The sequence below is a fragment of the Falco rusticolus genome, chromosome 11 (genome assembly GCF_015220075.1).
Source record: "Falco rusticolus isolate bFalRus1 chromosome 11, bFalRus1.pri, whole genome shotgun sequence".
NCBI classification, from domain to species: Eukaryota; Metazoa; Chordata; class Aves; order Falconiformes; family Falconidae; genus Falco; species Falco rusticolus.
This window is the reverse complement of record NC_051197.1, coordinates 8,641,931-8,667,202: the sequence shown is the minus strand read 5'-3', so window position 1 is coordinate 8,667,202 and position 25,272 is coordinate 8,641,931. Positions and strand designations below refer to the sequence as shown.

The following is a 25,272-nucleotide window of genomic DNA, read 5'->3' as shown; positions in this document are numbered from 1 at the left end:
AAATGCCTGATAGATGATCATATGCAAAATAACATGAACAAAAAAACCCAAATGTAAAGGGTGTGGCTGTGAAAGGGATCACACCACTATGCATCAGAGTGAATATTTCATCATTCTAACTCAAACTTCCTGTGCAAACATTAAGAGAACCACAGAAAGAATTCCTACAAAGCATGCCAGTGCTTTGTTAAACATACACAGAACTCCAGAACTGCAAATATAATTCAAAATACCTAAACCTGCATGTAGAATAACTTCAGGCACACAGAAAACGAGAATGGAGAAGGTAGAGATGGATTTATTTCTGCCTCTTAAACAACTTTAAATAAACTTAAGTTACAGAACGAGACTTGCAAAGAATTTATACTAATATTTAAAAAATGACTTTGAAAGAGTTAATGTAACTTAAATCTGTCACTGTATGGGTTTCACATAGAAGATGTGGTACAGCAGCTTATTCAGTCTAATGGCAAGACAAGAAATGCTCACAGTGAATAACAGGAATAAACTTGGTGGGGTGGGGTGGGAAGGAGAGAGAAAAAGGTGTTCTGGAAGTTGTTTTTTTTAAAAAAATAATGTTATTTTATTATATATTGAAATTTAAAGTTATTATCTTAATCTAACACTGAAAAAGCACAAAAGCCTTAGTTTTTAAAAAATGCAATAAGTGTCTGCACAAGTAACGGTGGCTGCCAAGAGCACTGATGACTCTAAAGAAAAACATAGGTAGTTTGGCTTACTCAGCAGCACTTCAAAAAACTAGGAATCACTCTGGTTAGAATATGCATTTTTAATAAATGAAAAAGAAAATTAAAAAATCAATTCAACACAGAAACAAGGCCTTATCTCCAGCTCTGAAATACAAGCATATTGTCTTAGCCTAGGTCCTTTTTCATTCATATGGACTGTAAAACAATGAAACAACAAAATTTAACTGAGCTCTCTGAAATTATATAGGTAAAAAAGATAATACCATCTACATCATCACCTATTGCCATGAATTAGCTGACAGGACAACAACTGGTGGGTATCTGCAGCATGCCACCTTACAGCACAACGGACATACAGACTGTTGCCAATCTATACAATAATTTACTCTTATTTCTGCCGCAAATGTAGCATCTCAGATACAAACATTATTGTATACTGAACCAAAATATCATTTGCTCATCGTCCATCCCATTCCAAATTTTATGCCACACAATTAACAGAACTAGTCTAGATCTTTTTGATCCCCAGAGCCTATGTGCAGGATGTTGGACTTGTGAAATGAAATAGCTGAAGTGTTGAGGCATGTTCCTGCTTTTGCTGATTCTCAGCATAAATGTTTCCTCCTCTCATATCACTTGTCTTAACACCAGCATGCTACAATCAACATCCTGCTAGTTAGTTAAGATTCTTGCTTGCTTGCCTTTCTTCTCTAAATACAGCACTCTCATGGCGCTATTGATCAGTGACTAAAAAAAAGCCTGGATGAAATCCCTTTTTCTTTCTTTTTTTTTTTTTTTTTTGTTATTGATATTTTTTTAAAAGCTCCTTTCATCTCTTCCCTCTACCAGGAAAGCATTACTTGACAGAAATATAACAATGAATCTAAAGCTGTTCAGCACCAAACTACCTAGAAGCGGAAAATATACCCCTAGATTTCAGCCTCTTGCATTTCAGTGGGGCAGCACACACATGCTCCAATTACTTTCTCACAACATTGGTAACTCAAGGAAATTCTGTTGCAGTCAATAGCGCTTCCACAAACTACATGTCTTTGACAATAAAGGCAGAATTTGACCCACTTCTTTTTGGTCATGAAAAACCATGGATGATAGGTAGCACATCCACATAATAAGCATAATTTTTTAGTTTAAGATTTATAGCCTCACATTGCTCCTGAAGTCTCTACTTCCAAGCAATTTATGATATTATCAGGAGGGGTTAATTTCAGCAGAACTTTTGAAAACTGTTTCACACTTCTCTGGTCATTCCTCCGAACACAGGAGTACCAGTGGCAGCTGAAAACAGAGCAACGTATATTTAGCCAGCAGTGTTATATAACCTGTCTGTTAACAAATGCAAGACACAGAGTAAAGTCATGTAACCCAATTGAAACAGTTCGTACTGGAGGTTGATTTCCCTTGGGAACTGAAACATCAAGTAAGAAACTGAACCAGTTAAATATAACCTTTTTAAAGGGCAAAAGAATTCAAAGGTAATCAAGGATTTTTTTTTCCTCAGAAGGGCATTTATAATTATATTCCACTTTTATTTATAACAACCCTTTTAATGTTGGTACTACAAAAGAACTCCACAGAAAACCAGCTTTGCTTTATATAACAGGATTCAATCTACATGTGGTTTTTATATGCAAAGCATCTTCTATACAAGGTACACACTGACAAAGGCACATTTCCCTGAAGAAACAAGGAATATATTTTCAAAGTGGTTCATGAGGGTTTAGCCATGTGCTTTTCATTAATAGTGTCGAAGACTTGAGAAAAAATCCTTAGCTTTTGCTTTAAGAAAGTAATGGCAAATGACTACATATGATCCTACAGTGAGCTCAGAATTTAGAGTTAAATTTCCTTTATTATCCTAGAATACACTTAACATTTTGCTTTATTAATTCCTGAAGAGACAGAAGCAGACCAGTTCCTAAACTGATCTTTTCAGCTTCCTTTCCACTGGTTAAGCAGGTATGAATTAAGAAGCAGAAAATAATGGCATGAGCTAAAACCTCCTGAACTCAGAAACAACATTTCAAAATTCAGCACCAGAGTGACCAGGTGGTTTGTGATTAAACATTTAAGATCCTAAGTTGTGTGTTCATGTTGTGTTAGGAGACAACATATTGTGTTAGCAAAACAGCAGCAGGATTTGCAGAGTGGGATCTAGAGGTGCACAAAGCCAATGAGAAGGAAATCTACAACAAAGGGGAAGGATAAGCTTGGGTGGGCCAAGTTCTCTCACAAAAAGTCTTCTGGATGCAGTAGAAATTCATCATATAGAAACCTGCCTCTGTGTATGCTTCTGCCTTTTACACATCTAGCAGATGCTCACACAGTATCATACCGTAAGTCTGTTGCCCTTGAACAATAAAAAAAAAAAAATCTAAAGGACACTCTTGACACAGCCAAAGATGCTCTCAAATTATGCTGTACAGATTAAAATCAAGCAGTATTTTCCCAGGATGGTATTATTGATCATGTTGCCCAAATGCTAGTAAATACTGCTGTACAAAAACATCTGTCCAAGACTAGCCTACTAAATTTACTCCTCGAAGAAAAAAAGTTAACTTAATCTCAGAATTAAATTAAAGATGTTCTGTTTGAATAGCATCGAGCATGTAGAATCCCACTGTGGATTCCAATGTATATACCTGCTCAAATGCTCAGCAGAGAAACTCTGCATACATACAAGTGCCAGACAGAGGCAACAGGGCCAGCTACTTCTTACCCACAACATGCAATCTGTTGATACACTGAGAAACCAGTATTAGAAGATGCTTTAGTCAAAATGCTGTAGGTTATTAATCACAGCTTTGGGGTTCCTGACAGGTTGTTTTGATAAAATAAATCTATTTAAAGTGACTGTAATGAAATACTAACCCATTTTTGAAGGGCTTTTTAAGATGTTTTTAAGAAGTTTCAGATCAAAGACTCAGTTAATGTAACCTCCATGCATTAAATATTTAGTACTTAGTCACTTGAGCACTCAGGCATCTTGACATTGTAAAAGGGGGAGAGGGAAATTGAGTTTAAGTCAGTTTTGCACAGTGGGATTTTTCAGTTTTTATGTTAAAATCCCAGACATGTAATTTTAATACAAAGGGGTCTATTCTTTTACAACAGTATATGCACCACCCATTAAAAGAATTCTTTATGCACCTGCATAGGTAGGAGAATAAATCCTCTATAAATTCATTTCAGTAGAAACTGTTGTGCTGGGATTAACATCATGATTGAACATTAGTTTGTCTCTGAGCTCTCTGATGGATGAAACCAAACGCACACGCTTCTCTTTCCAGAACAACTAGGCACTTAGAAGGAGCACAGAATTTGAACAATGGCAGCTAGATTTAAGCAACTTTTTGTAGATATTTGGATTATGTCACTATAAGACATTTCCCTTTTCTAACAGCCCTGAATTCCAACAGTTGCTCTTTACTGTTTCGTTTCTTCCAAGGGGCATGCTCAGATGTCTGCAATAGAGATCAGGATGAAGGAAATAATCCTATTTTGGGCCTTACTAAATTAGACGTCTTAAATTAATAAACTGCAAATTGTTATGGGCTGGATATCCATGCTAGAAACACAGCACTATTTATAAATTCTACAAGTTCTCAAGCATCGCCTTTCTTGTGAAAGTTCACTGAGTGCAGTAGGAACTTGCAGATGACTTCAAGCAGAATGAATACACTCCTGAGTGCATTTCTTGGCTCATTTGCAAAGGATTATAGACCTAAAATACTAAAAATTGACTCTGAAACTATTGCCATGAACTATCCTTGACCCATATTAGTATCAGTCTCAGAAACAAGAGAACTATTGCATATTTCAATCCAGTTTAATGCAAACATGGTCACATGCAAGTTCTTTGATGCACAGTTACTCTAAGGCTCCTGTATTTCACAGTCATTCATAATACATAGAGAAAAAAAGAGTAACTTTAGTTCCAACATTACAAAAATATGGGGAAAAAAAAACCCAAACAGTTCTGTGTATCTTTTATTCATCTTACAGCAGGATTGAAGATGACTCCACCCTAATTTGAAGTTCAAAAAGCTAAAACTGACCTCTGAAGTAATGGTAGCAATACATATTCCCAAATCTGGTAAGCATCATCATTACGTGACCTTACTTGTCATAAGTGTCTTCTGAATGTTAGGCAAGCACAAAGGCTGTATGTCATCACGGGCTCATCCGTGACACTGAAAGACAAACAGCTGGTGAAAACATCTACATGTATCTCATGGTAACTGGATGACCTCATCTATTTTTCCCCAAGACTTATGTCCAGTTTTTCCCCTGCTTTTACTCCTGGCCATGGAGCTGAAGCTCCTGTTTTCTCTGCTATATTAAATTATAGGAACCTGAGGTGCACGAACGTGCTTTTACAGGTGATTTTGCAGGAAATGGGTATTTCTTTGTACATAACCTCAATATTTCTTATGCAAGGTTGCTTCTGTATGCACACCACTGTGACAAAATCCACAATAGTAAATGAAACAAATGAATGCTTACTCTGCTGAAGAAGAAACTGTCAGAACTGTTATATCCAAAGACATCTAGAACAAAAGACAAGACTCACCATATAATGCATCAAAATACTCCAATAGGTCCCCGACGGATCTGCCCAACAGATAGTCAGAATGTATCTATAACGAACTATGGAAGCAGTTTGTGTCTGCCTTTCTTTTGGGTTCTTTTTTTTTTTTGGATATTGTTAAGAGTAGAGCCCTGTGCTCAAATCATGTGAAGAGCTAGTAAATCAAGAAGATACCTGAAGAATTTACTTCTGTGAAAATAGATGTCTAAAGCCTTTCTAGAATCTCAGAAGTGAATGACATTCTCAAAACTAGGGAAAGACATAGATAATTTAATAATCCGGTTGATTCTGAAACAACTTTGAGAAATTCTTTTTTATGTAATCTAGGAGAACCTTTGTTGCAATGAAAGGCGGCACAGGAGAGGTCAGATATCAGATCTCCTTGCACCACCGCCTCTGTAACAGACATTATACTCAGAAGGAAGGCAACTTAGAGAGAGAGTAATGACACTGTGACCAATGCTTCAGTGTGGGAGTCATGAGAAATGAAAGAAACAACGGAGATAGTTTTGGTAACAGTGAAAAAAACTTAAAAGGCCTTTGAGAAATTTTATAGAAACTGAATGCAATATTATGAGATACTCAGTTTGACTGTGGCACCTTCAGATGCTCTATAGATTTTAAAAAAGAGAGAGAAAAGAAAAAAAAAAAAGGAAAGGAAAGGAGTTGTTTTCCAAAATCAACAAAAATGAATAGTTCAAATTGTATTGATTGGAAGACAGGAAATGTGAAAATTATCATGTATTTTTCTTTGTAGAAATTCATGTCATTCTAGTAAATTTCAGTTTATTACTAGCATGTTTAGACTTGTAATGAATATGACCTTCTGAAATCAGAATACATCCACATGTAATGCTTTAAGATGCAAAAGAAGAAGATTGGCTTGAAACAATTTGCTTCTCTGTTTAGAATTAGAGAAAAGAACCGCAATGGACATCTGAAAAGAAGAAAGCTTGGTTATGTTATCTAGTAATGGGAAAATTGTTTTGGGCCTTTGGCATTCAGGATCATTTGAGTAAACAACATGCAATCAGCCTACCCGACTGTGACATGGTGTCTCCCAGAGAGATTCAACCCAGACTGCCCCTGGAAGAAAAGCTGTAAAATTTCATATTCACCTTGGCTGCAAACAGGGGTACAGTTGGGTATTCCCAGCATACAGAATATCATATGAAGCTGCTGTAAGGAATTCTATCCATGATCATTGTTGAAATATAACTGCCACTAGTGCTAAGTGTTGTCAGGGAGACCTGATGACATGTGATCGGTTCCAGAGGTTTGCTCTCATAACACATTAATGCTATATAGTAGACTGTGATCATAGCCTTATAACCATTATGGAGTATTTTTGAGTCAAAGAAAGAAAATGTTCAGAGTCCAAATATCTTTGTTATTTCTAGTAAAATTATGTGTAATAACAGTTCCCAGATAATCCCAGTGTTCTGAATTGTCTGTGCATGTAGGATGCCTACTCTGTAAAAGACACATCTCTCTGATGTTTTCCAATAGGTCATACAGTGTGTGCTGCTGTCAGAGTACAGGCTATCCTACATCCTAGCACACGGAGCAGATTTCAAATTACCTTCAGCAACTTCTGAAACTAATAAAAGAAGGTATTTTTTTGTGAGCTAACAGTTTTTGGATATTAATCACCACCAGCCCATGACCTTTGTAAACCTCTTGTTGTGATTCAGCATTATTGCAGGTAAAGCTAATCATTTGTGACAGTATGAAGACAGCTTGTCTGTATTCTTAAAAATAGATGGACATTAAAAATGGTCACTCCCCTAGGTTATTTAGGAAAACGGATTATGGAGCAACTGTTCTGTGGTCACCAGACGTAGGAGAGATCTTCCTTCCTTTCAGAGTAAGTTATCAGATGGAGCATATCAAGAAATTTTTGCCATTATTTGAAAATACATGAAACTAGGGGGGAAATAATATCTGGAATGCAATTTGTTCCCCAGATGTTAGAACATAAACACAGGTGCACTTATTAGGTAAGGAAAGATACATAAGATCAGGAAAGGATTTTAGCATGCAGTCCTCATTCACTTCTACCAAAAGTGTGCTTGGCTGATACTGGAGAATTTGGAGATGGTGGGTAGGTATACAGGAACCACCAGTTTACTTTTCTTGGTACTTACCTGGTGGTTCATATTGGCATTGGCAGCAGATAACAGAGGATGTGGCTGCTGTCAAGGAGCTTTGCAATCCATTCTTTTCCCTTTTTTCTGACTTAACTTTCTAATGAGCAGAGCCTGGCTTACTTATTTTGTAACATACATACATAAATTCATTGTAGTTCTGAAGGAAGTCCAGCTCTCTGACAGCAGAATTTGTATTTACCTGTATTTCTCTGGGAAGATGAAAAATCTGAGATTTCAGAAACCACAGCTATTCTGCTTCATTATTGTCATAGCAACAAATGATCTTGAAGCACTTTATGCAACATCTATAGCCATTTGTAGTATAGCTGTAGCTACTAACTTGTTTTCATTAATGGCCAGCATAAACTAGTCTCTGTGCTCTTTGCAATTTAATTGATGAACCACAAAACAAATGGTTATAGTTAATAAAATTATATTTTGCCATCTGTGTCCAGTAATGAGAAAATCTGAATTATAGGAATGAAAAAGAATGAAGTTTTCTGCCAAACAGATCAATGCATCCCACCTCTTTGTCAGCATTAAATTAGATGTTATCTGTTGCTGTGTATTTCTCTCATTGGTTGCCATGGCTATTGGGAATTTCAGCCAAGATGGACATATAGGAATTCTGTTTGACCATAAGGAATATAATATTCTTTTTCTTTGTTTTTCTACAAAGTCTGTGTAGTATGAGTCTACAATGTTATTTGGTCTGAGTGCATCCAAGTCTCATTTATGGAAGGACAATTCTGTTCAGCTCTGCAGTGTTATTTGCTGTTACAAAATCTTATCTATTTCTATAAAAGAAATCTAGAGGATATGAGCAGTTTTATTCCTAAAGCTCTGAAGGATTTCAAAATCAGCTGGAGCTCAAGGCAAATCTGGTTCTGCCACAGTATCTTGTAAGGATGATTACAACAGCAGAAAAGTACACCTTTGAAACACATATTCTTTTTTCCTGAGTTCACCTTCTGGGCGGTTTGTTCTCTTGAGTGTGAGTATATATAGCCTGGATTCTTCATAAAGACAAAGAGGCCACCACAATTAAAAAAAAAAAGAAGAAGAAAAGAGAAAAACTTTTATAAGTTCTCTGAGACCCTACAATATAATTATATAATTAATTCCTATAAGAAGAGATGGTCCTTATGCAGAAGATACCAAAGTCCTTTGTGTTAATAACTTGCTTGTCTAGAGCATACTAAGGACCTAGACCATTTCCTTAAGCTTTAGAGAGGAAGGCAGACTACAGGTAATATGGAGATTATGCATTTCCACTCGCTGTAGACAAAGAACATCCAATGCTTTTGAGCATCCTGTTGGGAGTGGTACCACTATTATTCTACCTTGCCTTTCAGATTTTGAAACATTAATTGTTTGGACTAATATCTATGTCCAGGTCTAAGACAAATTTTGATGGGCCTCACTGTATTGCCAAAATATCTCCTGTTTTTCCAACATAGTATCATCCACCTCTGTTTTAGTCTTCATCTGTTAATCTGTAAAGTGCCCTTAACCAGTCATCTCTGACATTCCTATAAATTTTCCATGAGGCATAGCACCTCTACCGGCTATTTTTCATTCTCAGGAGGCAAATACGAAAAACAGATTTGATGTCTTGAATGACTTGAACTGTGCAAAATACCAGACTCCTTTTCTAATTATTTTCTTGAACACCATGGACCACGCTTTGAAGAGCTCGGCAGTTGCAAATAGGGCCTGGTTTCCAGAACACCAAACTTTTTTTTTTTACTTTTTTTTTTTTTTTGGCATGTAACTATCAAACGTTCAGCTTCAGTTTTGTGTATCAGGACTTCTGAAAGAAGAAGTTTGTATTTTCAGCTTTCCAAAACTGTATGTGAAAATGCTGTGTGCACACCCCCATCAGCTCGCGTGCCCTGTCCATGGCGCTGGCAGCAACCTGACTGCTCAATCCTGACGCCAAACTCCCTGCACAGTCACTGTTTGGTATGGCCAACCTCAGAAAGCCTTTTCCACAGGCTGCCTCTAAATGATCCTTCTTCTCCTGCCTCCTTCCCTATAAAATCACACTACAGTCAGAAGAATGTTATGAACCTTAACTCACTGACATTTATGCAGTATTTTGGAGGCTGGCAGAGCAAATTTTCTAAAAAACCCTGGGTTTTCTTTATGATAGACATAAAATTTTCTTTCATTCCATGCTGCAGAGCAGCGCATCATTCATAAATATGGAGAAGACTAGTTAATATTTTAATTCTAAGCAACTTAGATTTAAAAAAAAAACAAACAAAAACACTTTTAACAATGAGCAGCTGTTATTAATGAACTAAGAAGCTGATTAAAAATATCATGATGGATATTAATGCACTATTATAATCCACCTGAATGTAGAAGATCTAAATGGAAAAGAAATATATGTATTATAAAATCCAGAAGTCTTTATATTTTGAGAAAGTAACAGCCTTCTTACAATTTAACTAATTAAGATTAAGCACAACATTGGATGCAATTAATGGGAAATTCAAAATAAATGGGAGAAAACAAATTTCTGAAACTGGTTTTTCTTTTGAGTAACCCTATGAAAATTCCTGAAATGGATGGTATCTCTCCTTTGTTTTCCTCCATGTTACACATTTACTAGCACATCAGATACAGTAGTTCAGAAAACCAAACATTCTCTGTGGAAAGGTATGTCCACAAATGTAGGGAATTCTGAGTGAAAACTTTTGACTGTGGGCCTAGGGCTGACTTTTTTTTTTTTCATTGAAAATGTCATGTAACTCAGACCTTTTCAATCTGTGTTCATTTTCTCAGACTGTTCTCTGCTGCCACAGTATGGTGCTCAGCAGCTGTTTGAAAACATGAAAAAGAGGATCCTTATCAGGGAATGCAGTTCTTTTCATGTACCTATATGATTGGTTGCCGTGTAAAATCTCTTTTAAAGACTATTAAAAAGGCTTTAAACTGTATCTTATATTACCTAAGTGAAAAAAACAATTTTCAATTAAGTACCTACTGCTTTACATTAAAAAGCTCCTGTCTCCTCATGTTATTTGTATGTTATTTTGTCTTCAAAACAAAGATAAACATGGCTTTTGGCATTTGTGGATAATAGCAGCACTCAAACAGGAGTCAGCATTTTCTGGAGATATGCTCTTTTTTTTTTTTTTCAGTACTATTATGACCTAAAATAAAGCATGTTTGAATGTAACATGATGTCTTAAAATAAGGATGGCACTAGCCTCCCTTACACGTAAGTTTGATGTCCTTCTTCATTGCACTATTCTTTGATTCAAAAATACCTTCCTAACAGTGCAGAAAAGTAAGGGCCATAAAAACCAGACTGCAATCAGGAATGGACCACAGGCAACATGCAGTATCTCCCAGCTATGCTTTCCATAAATCCATTACATTGTCATGAGCCTTTGTTCTTCCCTTGAAGTACATACGTTCAAATACTTGGGGTCAGCAGTAAGGATGTGCTTAGTCAGTTTGGGCCACCTGAACTAAACTTCCTTGGTCTGTTATCTTATAATCTGCATCAAAATCTTTTCTTGCTTCTTTATATTATCATTCTATGAGGTATAAAGGTATATCCCAAATTCCCTTCTGACATACAAGCTGAAATCTTTTTAGAGCCAGCTTTCAGCTTTCAAGGCTTAAGGACAACAGAGATAAAGTCTTACTGAATATGTGCATGGCAAGGACAAAGAATTCCAGCATTAGCACAGATCTCTTATGCAGAAGGCCTCAAGTGCACACCTTACTTATACACTACAAAAAGGACTGCTGAGCAATTACGGGATTCACGTTACACACAGATATTCAGCATATTTATAAAGAACTGCAAAAAGGGTTTCAGAATACATTACTTGAACCAGCTTCTTCAACTAGATGTGGACAAGCAATGAAATATCCAGAGACGGCATGACAGACAAATAAATACTTCCTTAAATCATATTTTAGACTTCTTTTGATTTGTTATTTCAGTATTATCTGTTAAGTATATACCATTACAAGGGGGAAGATTAATCTGAAGGGAGGGTGAAAGAAGGTATATATAAACCTCAAACCCTGACTGTGCCAAAAAATTTGTTTGTTTACTTTTGAATGTTTTATTTGCTACATTATGTTTAAAGTGGGAGTAAATGGCTTGCAGTCTTACACACAATTCTTAAATATCTTGTCCAGTGGGAATTGTGTAATACTGGAAAGTTATCTGAAACCATATCTACCTTGTTGTGAATTTGTTTTGTTCTTACGCTACAAGGAGTGAATGAAGTTGCTGGCCAAATCCATTGGCTACCAATGACTGGCAAGTAAATTCTTTCCACTTCCTAAAACCAGACCTCTAAATTAGCTCTCAGCTTCAGTGGTGTCAGTGTACTGTAAGCAAAGGTGAAATGCTAGACAAGCAAGCCCCTGGGAGCTTATTAAAACAAATATTTAAAAAGAACTGAAATACAAGTCAACCAATAGCCAGATCCATTTACATTCATGTGAGACTGAAAACAACATCACTCCTCTTTACTTTACACATAAGTTTGGCTGGAGACACTGAGAATCTGGGCAAAAAATCTAGGATATTTTTATTGTTGTTATTTTTTTTCCTGTAGTCATGTTTTATAGTGGTAGTACAAGATAACGACAAAATATTAGGGCACCAGGCCTTGATCCTGCCGCATGATTGTTGTGACCTTGGAAATTAAAGATATTTTTTACACACATTTAACTTGATGCCATGAACTGTGCCAGTTACTTCAACAGGACTATTTAACATGCTTAAGTTTAAATCTATGCTTAAGTGTTTTGCTGGATCACAGCCACAATGCTCGGTTTACACAAATCATATGAACAAGATTTTGCCTAAGGTATTTAGAGATTTTAATACATTATACTTACATTATATAGCTAGTATAAAGCTAAATCAATAAATAGTTCTTTCTTTGGTTAAATTAAAAGGCATAAATCCAAATCCCTTGGACTGAGCAGACTTTAAAATTGTTAGATAAACCTTCAACCCCAAGGTCTCAGCCCTACAAGTAATGTGGGCCAGGCTAAGCATCTTTTGGGTCTATAGTCAGATAATACAGATTATATTGCAACTCCAGCCCCACAGATGCATTACACAGTCACCACTCAGGAGATCTAAATAGAAACCAACTCAAACATAGTCAAAATCCCAGCAGAGTCAATGCAGTAAAGCGCTACGGGGCAAATGTAGCTAATAGCTCCACATAGCACGATTTCCCCTACATGCAAATACATTCAGCATCACTATCAACATGGTAATTATTGCTTAATGCTGTGCTACAAAACAGGGAAAACAAATATCTGTAAAGGGAAGTGAAAGAAGAATGAACGTATTCCAGGGTTTTCACAGGTTTCTGAGGGCAATACTTATCTTCAAAATACTTACATGTCCTTCAGGGCAACTGGGTAAATTTTAAAACCATAAAAAGCTTTACACTGGTGCATATACAGGACCTTAGACTCGGTTTTTTGATGGAATGATAATTGTTTGTACTATGTTATTTCCCAAGCACCAAACAAAAAAGGAGTTCTAGTGAGCAAGGCAGTAAACACAGAAAGTGAAATAGATGCTCCCTGTCCCCAAAAGCTTCGGATGCAGTAACTAAAGGCAGCTGCCCAGATCTGGGGGTTGAACTGACTGTGTGGACAAACCCAGTTTGTTTCCTATTGGGATTACAGCTATCACACTGTGCTGTATGGCTCAAAACCAAGCAGCAGAAAGTGCTGAGGACAGGAATGAGTAAAATCTGCCTCTTATCTGCAATTTGCCACGAAACGAGGATTCAGAGCCTGAAATGCCTTTCTGCACTTGGATGTTAACTCAGGTAAGTTAGGACAACTAACTTGGATTCTCATAGATATACTATGAATATATCTATGAATATATAATTCATACATAATGTGAATATAGAAGTAGATAAACTAACAAGGATCATTGATGTTTCCTCTCCAGGTTGAAGACTGAAAAAAACACATATTACGTTAGCTTCTCTGGAAATGCAGGTGTATATATTAGGGGATGGAGCAAACAGGGAGCACAAAACACATACAGACGAGGAAGATGGGCCATAGACCTGAACATGATGTTACATGAAGTGGCACTGAGATAAGGATACTGAGGGCAGAGAAGAGAACATGACTGCCTTGCACTGTCCTGGTATTTAAAAGACCTAACAGCTATCTTGGATTTTCCCTTCCAGATTCAAAGAGATAAGGAGAATGAATGAGAAAAAGCAAAGCAAAATAAGCAACACAAGAGCAGCAAACAAATGCCACAACTTCTTTCTTGTAGTTAGCTTAGGAAAGCATAAACTGAATGGAAAGAAAAGAGAAAGTTAAATTTGAGGTAAAGAAAGGGTGAGTCAGATGAGGGACAAGTGTGGAGTAAAGGTGAGATGAAGAGCCTGACATGGAAGTGGAAAGACCCATGAAGCAAAAGGCCAACCTGCTACAGAGAGTCTAATGAAAACTTCTGAAAGGTCACTGACTTTCCAACAGTTTCCACATGTGGCTATAGAATGAAAATATGTAGCTTGGGACCTATGCATGAAAACTGTACAGACTACCACCACCACATACAATTCATTTACTGTCATCCCTTTCAAGAGGTTTTCTTCTTAATAAAGTAGATCATAATTTTTTTTCTGCAGGTTGTTTCTTTATGCTCAAATCTTCTTTTTTGTGAAGTTCCAAGTTGTTTTGGCTTTTGGTTTTTTTTTTTCTTAACCGTTTTTAAAAAGACAAGGGTAGTCATAAAATAAAAGAAAAAAATCACTTAAGTTTTAAATCCTTCCCAATTTAAGACTTTTTACTCAGATAAACACAATCTATGCAAATTTTCTAGAAATTATTGAACTATATGAACCAGTGCTCTTTCTGGAATTTAAGAAATAACCAGCTTATACATTTAGTAACCTTGCACAATATCAAGTATAAATGATAGTTTTATTGAGTTTATTTTTTCTAAAACTATATATTGCTGCCAACAAACCAAAGTATTTCTAGTTTTTACCATGAACAGTTGTATATATTCTACAGACAGATGGTAACTTTCAATAGTAACATAGTTTTGCCTATCTTTCCTAGTCCATGATTCCCATAAGACAGTTTGTCCCCCAGAACTTCCTTTAAATTCTAACAAAGAAATTATCCTTAAGACTGATGGTATAGAATAATTGCCTATTATTTTTCATGTTATTTATATCATTTCCATCATAGCACACTGTGCTATTATATACTATAAATCATATTTTATTTCAGAAAGAACTGTCGGTGGTGTTATTTTCAGGTCCAACTCTACTTCTGCTGCTATCCAACCCAGCTGAGAAAATAACTGTAGGAGCATTTAAAATCTCACGCACACTTTTGGGATGACATCCGTATTATGAATGTTACGGGAACAGCAGCACTATGTGAGTAAATAGATATAACGCTGAATAAACAGAATGTGCTCTGAACATGTATGTAGGTGCACTTTTACATTCTAGAGAAATGGGAAGTTGGTTTGACTTTTCTTAAGCATTAATTCTGTGGCCTTTTTCAGACCAAGTGAATTGCCACAAATTGCATTTAGACGATATTTCAAGCTAGTTCCAGTCAGATCCATTGGAAAGTATCTGATACCAACATGATTTCAAAGGTATGACACATCATACTGAAGCCTGTAACTTTTTTTTTTTTTGAAGACGAACAGTATACTTTTACAGAACTGTATTATGTAACCTAACACTGAACACAGAAATGGGAAATCTAACCTTAGAAAAATTGTCTATTTTCTTTGTTTCATGCTTTAAGAGTCATAACTGAGCAGTCAAAAATGGATCAGTGGATATCAGTAGAACTGATCAACTATTTTTACTGGGGTACCCAGTCATTTAGACGGCAAATAAGGGATATTTGATCAATGAACCAGCAATGTGACATCTGGTGTGCAGTTTCACAGTCTTAGGGCCTCATTCTGATCTCTCCGATACCAGCATAAATTGGGAGTAACTTATGTAAATTAAAAGCACACACCAAAGTGGTGTGGAGTCAAAATGAAGTACCTTGTGTTCCAATCTGTTTCACTCAGTATCTCATGTCTGACTTAAGAGATTGGCTCACTTACAGAGCTCTACATTAGACATATTGCCTTCTTGTTTTAAAATATGTATGTTTAATATTTAATTGAACACAATTCCATATTCCAGTCTCTGTGTACTGTGGAAGTTCCTTTGAGGCTTTTGGTTTGAATGTGCAGTTGCAATTCTCCTGAAGTGTAATTTGGAACCACCATTGCCTAATGAGGTGAAAGGACATATCTGTCGCCAATTAATCTTGGTTCTTTTTTGAGTGATTAATGAAAATATTGCTAAGCCAGTGGTGATTTGTAAAGTGGGCTGCAGGAGTTGAGCCAGGCTCACCAAAACTCATTTAATTTATTATATATGATAGTTGAATATTAGCAGAGGTACCAATCTCAGCAATTGTCTGCACACTTCAGGTAAGCACAGCTAACTTAGACCACCAGCTACAAAAAACAACACACCCAAATTTTTGCCAACTCTGAATTACTAGCTATAATGGTACACATAACTGTTACTTCATATGAGACTGTATAAATACCATAAAATAGTGTAACTGTAAATTGAGCCTGTGCTTATATTTTCACAGAAATACAAAAAATATTTTTAATTATATTATGCTGTGAATATTTGCATAATATATGCCAAGATGAGAGAAACATTAATAATATGTAAAAAAACTAATTTCACCATTTAAAAAAAAATGCTTACTGATTTTGAACTTATGATCTGTTTGGAAAAACTGTAGAAAGTCTGAAGTTACCTAAGGCCAACAATGGCAGAATGAAAATGGCAGTTTAAATGACACCTGGGTGACCATCACAGCTAGCTTGCAGGAGAGACTATTTTCAAGACCATTTGGCACATCTAGAATGTGGGATAGCTCTCTGAAGTAAAGAACATAAACATTAAAAGGTCAAAAATAGAACCGCTAAGTTATCCATTGACACTGGCAATGGGAATCTTCGCCATTTGGCTCTGAACCACTTCCCCATTCTACATCCTAATGACAATTACATGTCCCATACTGATATTTCACTTTCAATTTTCATAGAATTACTGAAAGTATTTAAGGAGTTAATGGAGGCATAGTACTTTCTTTAGAGAAAATATAAAATTAGATTAGAAATTAGATTGCCTTGAAAATACTACCTGCCACAAAATGTGCACTCAGAAAGCCTTCAGGGGTAATCATCTAAGCATGGTTTCTTGTGACTTGCATTTTACTGTTCCACGAGAAAGAAAAATTAAAAAAAAACCAAACAAACCCAAAGATCTGTGGTGAGATTCTGTTGTCTCCAAGAGGCACAGTTCAAAACTTCATCATCCAGGAGAGATGAAATTGCTTCAAACCATTCTCTAACCTACAAACTGCTGCAGGGAACTGTAAAATTCCTCAGGAATGAACCAGAGGGTATTGGTGGCTACATGACAGTTCATCAGAGATGCCGTGGCCTTCCCCTAACATGCTACCCTGCTTCAGCCCCGTGCCCAGCACGAAGACTTCAGCTTGTCCTCAGAAAGCATCTTTAAGTTGCCTTTCACCGGGTGCTACCAGGGGTATTGTCCCTTCACCAGGAATAGTGTTTCTAAGGGCCTCTTTATGCCAGTCTGATTCCTCTTATCTTACATAAGGGGCCAGACCAGGGACAGAGCTCGCTTTCTTAGCTCTAAATCTATCCTATATGGCACGCAATTCTCTAAAGTACAGCCGGCTTCTGCTTTGATGAAGCACTGTGCACTGAAGACTGAAGGATCCTGTTTTTCACCATTTAAAGATGCATGATAGTAACAAAGCTCTATGTTAAAATATTTAACTTGCAGAGAACTTATGGAAATTGTCTATTCAAGCTCAGCAAAGACATTAAATTACCAAGCTGTTCTAGGACAGTTGTGTGTGGAGAAGAGCCAGAAATGCTCTGAGATTGTAATGTTACTTACAAAGATTACAGCATGAGCCTGATTCACAAGCTTTTTATACAGATCAGCATGGTGAGCTGCAAAATGTTACCATATCAATTTCTGCAAAACATACTGTGTGTGTACATATAGATATAAAATCAGGACTTACACATAGCACATTTCCTGCCACATTTTGAATAGCATCTGTTTGTTTAGTTTGCTAAAATATGAAAAATAATACTTAACAACTACTGGTAACACAATGTTAACAAGATTTAAGAGTATAGCTCTGTCTGTCAAAATGCAGATAAAAGACAAATCCTTCTATCTCAGTGTTTTAATCAGTCAGATCAGGGTTTTGATGAATATGCAAATGTGACTGTTTATACACTATTTTCAGAGTGAAAGGAAACAAATTCAGTTTCATTACAGAATTAATGACAGCTCTGTCCTCTAAGATTAATAATTGAAACCCTACACAACGCAAGATGATAGCACTCTTTCCTCCCAATCTCTGAAGATTTTACTTTCCTATTTTTTTAATACCCCTCTCCCTTATAAGTGCTTGTCCCCCTGATTGGAATGGTTACTAACTAATTCCAGTTCAGGGATATGCAACAGTCATTTTTAGACCAAGAACTCAACTGACAAAAGAGTTAAAAAAACTCTTTCTTTTGTTAATTCTGTTTTGCCTCTTCTCTAAAAGTTACTTTTTTCCTCCAAGTTTTATGCCACCATAGGGATATCAATGGCCTGCTCTAATGCTGGAAGCCTTTTATTTATTCCAGTGCAGGCTATGATTTGATTCTGATTTTCACAATATATGTTGGGATTCATTTTAAAGCCCCAGCTGCTGGGATTATCAGCCTTCATAGGAATCACAGCTTTCTTCTTCTGACACACACACACTGCAGGTTTAGGTCTCGTCAAATCTCGGAGAAAAGATTAAGAATGTCAAACAAGTGCACTATGAAGTCTGAGAATGCAAAAGGAAAACAAAAGAAACAAACAAAAAAACCCAACAAAACCATAAACCACAAGATTTCAGTTATTATTTTTTAATTTGATTTCTGAGTCAATATGGGAGTGGCTGAGTCATACTTTCCAAATCCTCAGGACAGGCAACATTTCAGAGAAAGGTTATAGCAAAGTGAGCAGAACTTCAGACTTACCATTAACCCTCCCTTCTGCACCAGAACTGTCACATTTCATTTTCATGTGGCCACCAGGATCTATACTGAGACTACCAAACATCTTTTAATTTTAAATCACCAAAGCAGCCATTCTTCAAGAGTAAATAAAATAGGTAGTTTGTGTATGTTTTGCATTATTTACCAAGAAAAGCTATACTCTAGTTCCAAAGATACATATTTCCTTCTGAACAGCAAAGCTCTTCCAAAAAAACAAACGGACAGAGTATTCTAAAAATCACATTTCTTCAATAAAGCTGTTTCAGTTTCATCTTTTAATGTCATTAGAGGTGAACTGATCATACATGCGAATTTAGCATTGCCTTGCACATCGCAAAGGAAATATTTTATGTGACATTAAATTAGCATTTGTCTATATTTCACCATGCAGGTACACTACCTCATGTGTCATTGATAGCAGTAAAACAAATATGTGCATGTGTGTACTTTAGCAGGGATGATGAATTATATACTTTATAAGCATTTAAGGGTAGCCATTCATAATGAAGCCTGCTAGTTGGCAAGCATGCCTATTACTTACCACGCTGAGACCTAGCGATTCTCTGCAAAAGTAGTCCATGTTCCTCCTTTGTAGGCTGTCAAGATAGTGCTGAAGGCGAGTATAGGTGTAGGGGTAGCAGTAAGCAAATTGATAAGTGTCATCCTCTCGGTCAAAGCAAAAAGCAAATGACATGACATAGTTTCTCCTGTGGTCTGGGCAGCGATAGTAATACACATTTTTAGAAGGTATTCTTTGCCTAAAAGACAAAAGCAACAAATATATACGTTGGCATATACATTCATTGACATAAATCTGCACAAAAAGGCTATGTAAGATTCAAGTTTCCTCTAAAACAAATGAAGTGAAACAGCTTGAACAACTGAGGAGCTGGTGAGCAGATCCCAGAGCCTGCATTCCGCAGCACTCATGCAGACAGTCCCTGCGCCTGGGCCTATGCATGGCACAGCTACTGTGCTGGTGCAACAGTCACCACAGGGACTGCAGCTTGCTCCTTGTGCCCAAGCTGGCAGAGCCGCCAAAGCTGGAGAGAGCATCATGTAACCAGAGAAACCACTCCCGTGAAGTGAAAAGGATGCACAGGAAGTTAAACTGTCCCCTACTTCACTACCAAGCTGGTACAACCTCATACTACCACACAGGTTTCAGCCAAAATTCTGGCTGGAGTGTGGCTAGATCCTTTGAGACAGGTCTAATTCACCAGCACAGAGATGAGGCATAATTAACGAAGGAATGTCAGTATAAGGCAAAACCAATAGAACAGTTACTGAAATTCAGGACGTCTTTTTATTTTTATCCTTAATAGTTGGGGGGATATATCAACACCCAGCCAATGAACGGAGGAACAGATAAATTCCTGAGATGAAAAAACAACCCCCCAAAACTCAAACAAAAAGCCTCAGGTATGGAAAATAACCTATTTCTAAATTAGAAAGCAAACCAGAAAAGGGTATTTGGTCTTGTTCCAAATTGGATTGCTGCCCTCCTTGAGAGTTCTGGCTTATCTGACAAGATAAAAATGAATATACATGATGGTAAATAATTATAATAAAGACATTTATGTCATTGCTATCAAGCTGGTATCTGTTCAAGGAATAACAAATGTCTGCCTGCCATCTTTCACTCAACTTCAATTATTCTGTTATTTCTCAACAGAAATTAGTAATACTTCAGAGGCGGGTCAAAAACTTGTTCTGTGACTAGAGATGTTCAATATTTCTGTTTGTACCCCTTCTTGATTTTGTAGATCGATTTTCTAGCCTTATTTATATAGGAGATTCTCTAGTCATGCCATGCACTTGTAATTTGATGTAACTAATTTACCAGTCACGTTTGGCAACAAAACACTATGGTTCTGCAGACTCTAACTTATTCAATTATGCAACATTATAAACAGGTCTCATCTAATGATTGGAGCAAATCTCAGCTAAACTAGGCTGATGGTGAGGGAAAACATAATAAGATTTACAGACATAGCAGTAGTAATATGCCTCTTTGTAATAGTTCCGAGAAGCTGGTCTACTGCAGAGTATCAGTTTTGGCCTTTCATTACTGATATGAAATAGAGAACAAAACCTTCTCATTATGCAAAAGTACATGCTAGCCAATTAGCAGCAGTTAAGGAGTGTGATCAGCAAGACTCAGGATCTACAAAGAGAAACAGAAAGGAATTGAGATGTTCTTTAAAAAGTACAATAAAGAGCCAGTGATGCAGTTAATTAGACTTGAAATAAGAATTTATTTGCCCCTTTTATTGCCCTGGTTCTTGAATGTTCAAGGCTTCAAGAATGTACTTCAGTATCACATGAGCCAGCAGTGTGCCCAGGTGGCCAAGAAGGCCAACAGCTTCCTGGCTTGCATCAGAAATAGTGTGCCCAGCAGGAGTAGGGAAGTGCTCATGCCCCTGTACTCAGCACAGGTGAGGCTGCACCTCGAACACCTGTGCTCAGTTTTGGGTCCCTTGCTACAAGAAAGACATAAAGGTGCTGAAGCGTGTCCAGAAAAGGGCAACAAAGCTCATGAAAGGTCTGGAGAACAAGTCTTAGAGGAGCAGCTGAGGGAACTGGGGCTGTTTAGCCTGGAGAAAAGGAGGCTCAGAAGGACCTTATTGCTCTCTGCCTGACAGGAGGCTGTAGTAAGGTGGATGTCGGTCTCTTCTCCCAAGTAACAAGCAATAAGACAAGAAGAAATGGACTCAGGCTGTGCCAGGGGAGGTTTGCATTGGATTTTAGGAAAAATTTCTTCACCAAAAGGGTTGTCAAGCATTGGAACAGGCTGCCCAGGGAAGTGGTGGGGTCACCATCCCTGGAGGAATTTAAAAGCCGTGTAGATGTGGCGCTCAGGGACATGGTTTAGTGGTGGACTTGGCAGTGCCAGCTTAATGGTTGGACTTGATGGTCTTAAAGATCTTTTCCAAACTGAATGATTTTATGATCCTGTGATTTTTGGTTAAATAAGACACTTGTTTATCACTAAGATCTGAAAATTATTTGTAAGCCACAAATATGAAGGACAGAAAAACAATTCTTTTAACTTTTTTTAAAAGTATCAGTAAGGGAAAAATGCCACCAGCCGTCTGCACGCAGTACCCTAACCTAATAGGTTTCTTCAGTATCTTAACATATTTCTATCATTCGCCCTTACTCTGGAGTGCTATAGGACATCCCTCATTTGATCTCAAATCAAGCAGATGATATGGCAGTGGGTAAATGTATTCTAGCTCCCAGTCCTCAAACTGTAATGCAAGTTTAAACAGTATGTTGCTGAGTTGTTGAACTTTATTTGTTTCCAAATTAGCATGGGAGAAATAATAAAGGAAAAGCCTCACTTTATGCTATAAAAAAATCATGTAAAGTGAGACCAATAGGAGGAAAATCAGGATTTTAGAATGGCTAATGCTAATTGGAATTCATCTGCTGATACTTAATGTTTAAATGACACATAGTTCTCCTTGGTTCAATAACTTTCTACTTTTAAACAAGTTGAAGACAACTTTGTTAATGTATTAAAGGCACTTTTGATATTTCATTCCCTTTCCCCTTCATTATAGAAGCTAAGCATCTGTTTTATTATCCACTTTGACACATCACTTTATGGCTGCATTTGGCTATTATGGCTAATCTTGATGTCTAGGACATCTGGTATTGACATTTCACTATCTGGTGTCTGACACAACAGCAGAAACCATCCTCAGTTCCCAGGTTTAAATTCACCCTCTCAGGGCAGAAAGTGCCCAAACTCTTAATTCAAACCATATCTTCCAAAAATAATTATAATAGTACTCCTGTCACTGCTAATCTATTTTTATCTCTTCTAGCACTTTGTCACTGCTAATCTATTTGTGAGTCATATAGAGAAAGAGAGTTAGTGTTTAAATACCAACAACACATCTTTACACACATGAGCCTAATCAGATTGAGATCTTATCAGGGAATTAAAGAAAAAAGAAAAAAAAAAGGGAAAGAAAAAGAAAGAAAAGAGACACAGTACTAGATATCACCAACTGAGTTTTTGATAACGAAAAGACATTGCTCAGTTCTTGAATTAACCTTTGTGTCCTAGACGCACTATTGTTTACTCTTTCCCTTTTTTGTTCTATGCCTTCTGGAAAAGGACACCCACACACTGTGGCAGCAGCTGCTCCTATTAATTTAAAGCTATTACAAAAATTAAAATTAAACCCAATTACTTTGGCTGGTTTATAGCCGGGGAACGGCTTAGTCTGATTGTTCCCTCTGGTTATGGACAAAAACAATATTCCTACCTACAGGCAGCTGCCAGTGGAATACTAATGCATCTAGGGCCTGGCAGGAACAGATTCAGAATGCAGAGTCTAACTGCATTTCTTACTAGAGAAAAATATCTTATCATGGATCTGCAGAAATGCAGCAACTTCTTACACTGTAAGTCACAATGAAGCTGATTTGTAGTTAGAGGTAGGAAAGCAAAATGATGGTAGAAAGCTTAATGCTCAGATTTGTCATTTTGCATTTCCAGGCAGCCCACACTAAGAAATGCACCCTGCTAATTGATACACAACTGCCTGGATTTCAGTGCTTCTGAACGGTTATTTAAAGGAGAACTACCAAAATTCTAAGTACAGCCACAGAGAATGACATGCAAGCAACTGATTTCCAGTCTCTTCTTAGAAATGTATTTACAGAAATGAAGCTTGATATTATAAATCATTTTGAAACAAATTCAGACTGCCTAGTCTTAAAGATAAACTTCTTTCTGTTAAAGGAAGAAAGAAGCACAGAAACTCATATTTTATTTCTATTTCAACACTCACTGTCCAGTGCCAGTCAAAGGCTTGAGCCAGTGGATCTGAGAGTCTTCTCCTCCTATCTGACAAGGTAGCACTCCCAACCCAGCACATTTTTTACTTCAAGTGTGAATGTACATGTGCTTGTCTGTTCCTATATATTTGCTACATTGCAGTCTGGAGTCAGAACGCTTCTCTCTGTTTTGGTAGCATGCAATAAGATCAAATTTGTCAGTTTAACAAAAAAAAACAAACAAAAAAAATGGACCCCTCATTCAGTCTCAAAAACTGGTAACTTCAGAGGCCCCAGGATTTTAGTCTGCTACTGCAGCAGGCAGCGAGGGGTATAACTGAGCTTTGAAAATTGCATCCTAACTATACTAGTTTTTTAAAAATAATTTTAATTTCAACTCTAATAATTTTGGCTTTAGGGGCAAACTTTATTATCTGTTCTGATTTTTTGTTTTTCCCTTCTCTGCTACCTTATTTCCCTTTGAAAATTGGGAGTGAAAACTTTGGAGAACAAACACTGGGGGGGTTGGGGTGGGAGTGTGCTGCTGTGTGGCATCTGTTCTTTGAGTTTTAAACACATAAGTGTGGTAATCAAATCTTTTTGTGGTACCACAACACAATTAGAAAATAACAATCTTTGGAGCACTTCCCCCACCCTGTTGCATGACCAAAGCAGGGAGCTCTTGCCCAGCCAAATTCCCAACGACTTTAATGAGCAGCCTAAACAGTCTTTGGACTGCTTTTAATATGGCACTCATGAAGTAATTATTCAGTTCCTTGCCTCTACAGGATTGGGTTAGTGATACTGCATATCACAGTCAGTAGACTTCAAAGTAAAATGATGATCTTTGGAAGAAAAACAAAAAGCTGCAGGTGCCGTAAAAGATCAATGGCCAAAAGAAAAAGTGATCTGACTTGCAGAGAAACACTCAAGCGAATCTGATTGCGATGTAGTGTTAGCTGTGGTGACACACTGTGGTGATCATTTTCAACTGCCATCAATTGGCAGATGTAGGCATACAACTTAACAACTTCAAAAATTTCCAAGCCCGTGTATATTCAAAGAGGTGGGCCTGAGTCACTATCTCAGAGGAAATTAAGCCTAAATTTTAAAGACGTTTGAAACACAAAACCTCATTCTGACTCTCCTTTGGAAAATTGCCTTCAGGTATTTATGGATGCTACCCAAAATGCTACATCTAGCTACTCCTTATGAGTGTTCAAGTTTTATTCTTAAAGCTGGATGTCCCTATTTATTAGCTGCAAGAAAACCAACAAACTCTATAGAGAAAATGTAAGGATGTTAATCATGCACTGCAAATTCCTCTTCTGAGAGGCAGCCCTTTCAATTTTAAGGCCTTACTGGCTTGTTTCTCTGTTAGTCTAAGCCATTATTTTTCTTCTTGCTTATTCTTGTTGACAAGTGGAACTGACCATCTTCAAAATTCCTAGCTTACTTGTGACAAAATAAGTTTGTAGGGTTTTTTCTTGCACATAATTTTATATCTGATTCACAGAGCATGGAGTGACAGTGAATATGTCAGATAGCATTAAAAATTTTTTACAGACAACTGAATGAGGTTTGGCACAGCTAACTCAGTTTCAGACACTGCAAGATAAGTCCTGTTTTTATTCTTCCTAATATGTATTAGAATGTTCTCCAAATATTTTAAGAATTTTTAACACCTCAAGCTTTTCCACCTCCACCAATATCTGGTTTCTTCTTCTTAAGTATAAAAATCAAACTATTGTGTAATTCAATGGCTTTCATAAAAATCAGGAAACTACATATTAAGCATACAGCTTTCAAGGGTTAATGTTAATGGAATGATTAAGTAAC

The 25,272-nt window shown here is 36.9% G+C and overlaps 1 protein-coding gene across 4 annotated transcripts in view; it reads right to left on the bottom strand.

Moving 5' to 3' along the window:
• Positions 1–25,272, bottom strand: part of LOC119155386 (BEN domain-containing protein 5) — a 965,021-nt gene that overhangs the window by 552,097 nt on the left and 387,652 nt on the right. For all 4 annotated transcript variants that reach the window (XM_037404023.1, XM_037404019.1, XM_037404021.1 and 1 more), the window contains exon 5: positions 19,178–19,394. In XM_037404023.1, the coding sequence (XP_037259920.1) occupies positions 19,178–19,394 (217 nt within the window). The remainder of the gene's footprint in view (positions 1–19,177; positions 19,395–25,272) is intronic.